We start from the raw sequence: 983 nt of genomic DNA, 5'->3' as shown, positions 1-983 counted from the left end.
ATCGCCCCACATTTGGCACTGGCCTCTAAAACGGCCACATCAGCAGACAGATAATCGGTGAGATAAAGCGGAGCATCTTCCATGCCAGCTCACGGGGGGGGGGGGGCGCGTGAGGGGGGGTGGAAGGAGGAGAGGGAGGGAGGGAGGGAGGGAGGGAGGGTTGGCCCGTAGGGAGGGAGCGTATATAAAGGGGAGGCCAACGGGCATTTCGCGATCCCACGGCCTGCCGGCGCTTCGTCCCTCGACCCTTTTTCTCGGAACCCCCACCCCCCCCCCCCCCACACACAACACACAGCAGCGAGCCCGGATCAGCCATGACGTTCAACGGAACCTGGAAGGTCGACCGCAACGACAACTACGACAAGTTCATGGAGCAAATGGGTGAGTGCGTCGACGCGGTCCGTTTCTGCCGGGGGGCCTCGTGGGTCACGGTGCGGCGGCCCGTTGATCGGCCCGCAGGTGTTTATGGGCGCCGCCCTTTAAGAACAGCAGCGGCAGCTAAATAAAGGTCTTTCTTTGGACTTGGGGGGGGGGGGGGGGGGGACACAGACGAGACGACTTGGAAGGCAGACAAGTCGCGGCGTCCAATAGTCTGACGTCAGACACACACGGATCCACACAACACAAATAAACTCTTTCCATCCCATAGTTGAAAGACTCCAGCCGTGCGCTACCATTTGCCCTCTTCTTCTTCTTCTTCTCCTTCATTAAGGCGTCAACGTCATGAAGCGAAAGCTGGCAGAGCACGACAACCTGAAGGTCACCATCGAGCAGACCGGCGACCAGTTCCACATCAAGGAGTCCAGCACCTTCCGCACCAAGGACATCGACTTCACTCTGGGCGTCGCGTTCGACTACAGCCTGGCCGACGGCACCGAAGTCTCAGTGAGTCCACCGGATTTGATAGGCCAAACACACGCCAAGCCAATATGTAGTGGTGGAATTAGGAATGAAGGGGGGGGGGGGGGGGGGGGGGAGAGGGG

The 983-nt window shown here is 60.0% G+C and overlaps 1 protein-coding gene across 1 annotated transcript in view; it reads left to right on the top strand.

The window, feature by feature from the left end:
- The first annotated feature begins 217 nt into the window (after positions 1–217).
- Positions 218–983, top strand: part of LOC119223399 (fatty acid-binding protein, intestinal-like) — a 1,620-nt gene continuing 854 nt past the window's right edge. Inside the window, exons 1-2 of the mRNA XM_062566351.1 lie at positions 218–381; positions 713–937. Coding sequence (XP_062422335.1) covers positions 315–381; positions 713–937 — 292 coding nt within the window. The 5' untranslated portion in view covers positions 218–314. The remainder of the gene's footprint in view (positions 382–712; positions 938–983) is intronic.

This window comes from Pungitius pungitius, chromosome 1 (genome assembly GCF_949316345.1).
Source record: "Pungitius pungitius chromosome 1, fPunPun2.1, whole genome shotgun sequence".
In the NCBI taxonomy this organism is placed as follows: domain Eukaryota; kingdom Metazoa; phylum Chordata; class Actinopteri; order Perciformes; family Gasterosteidae; genus Pungitius; species Pungitius pungitius.
This window is presented reverse-complemented; position numbering and strand designations above follow the sequence as displayed.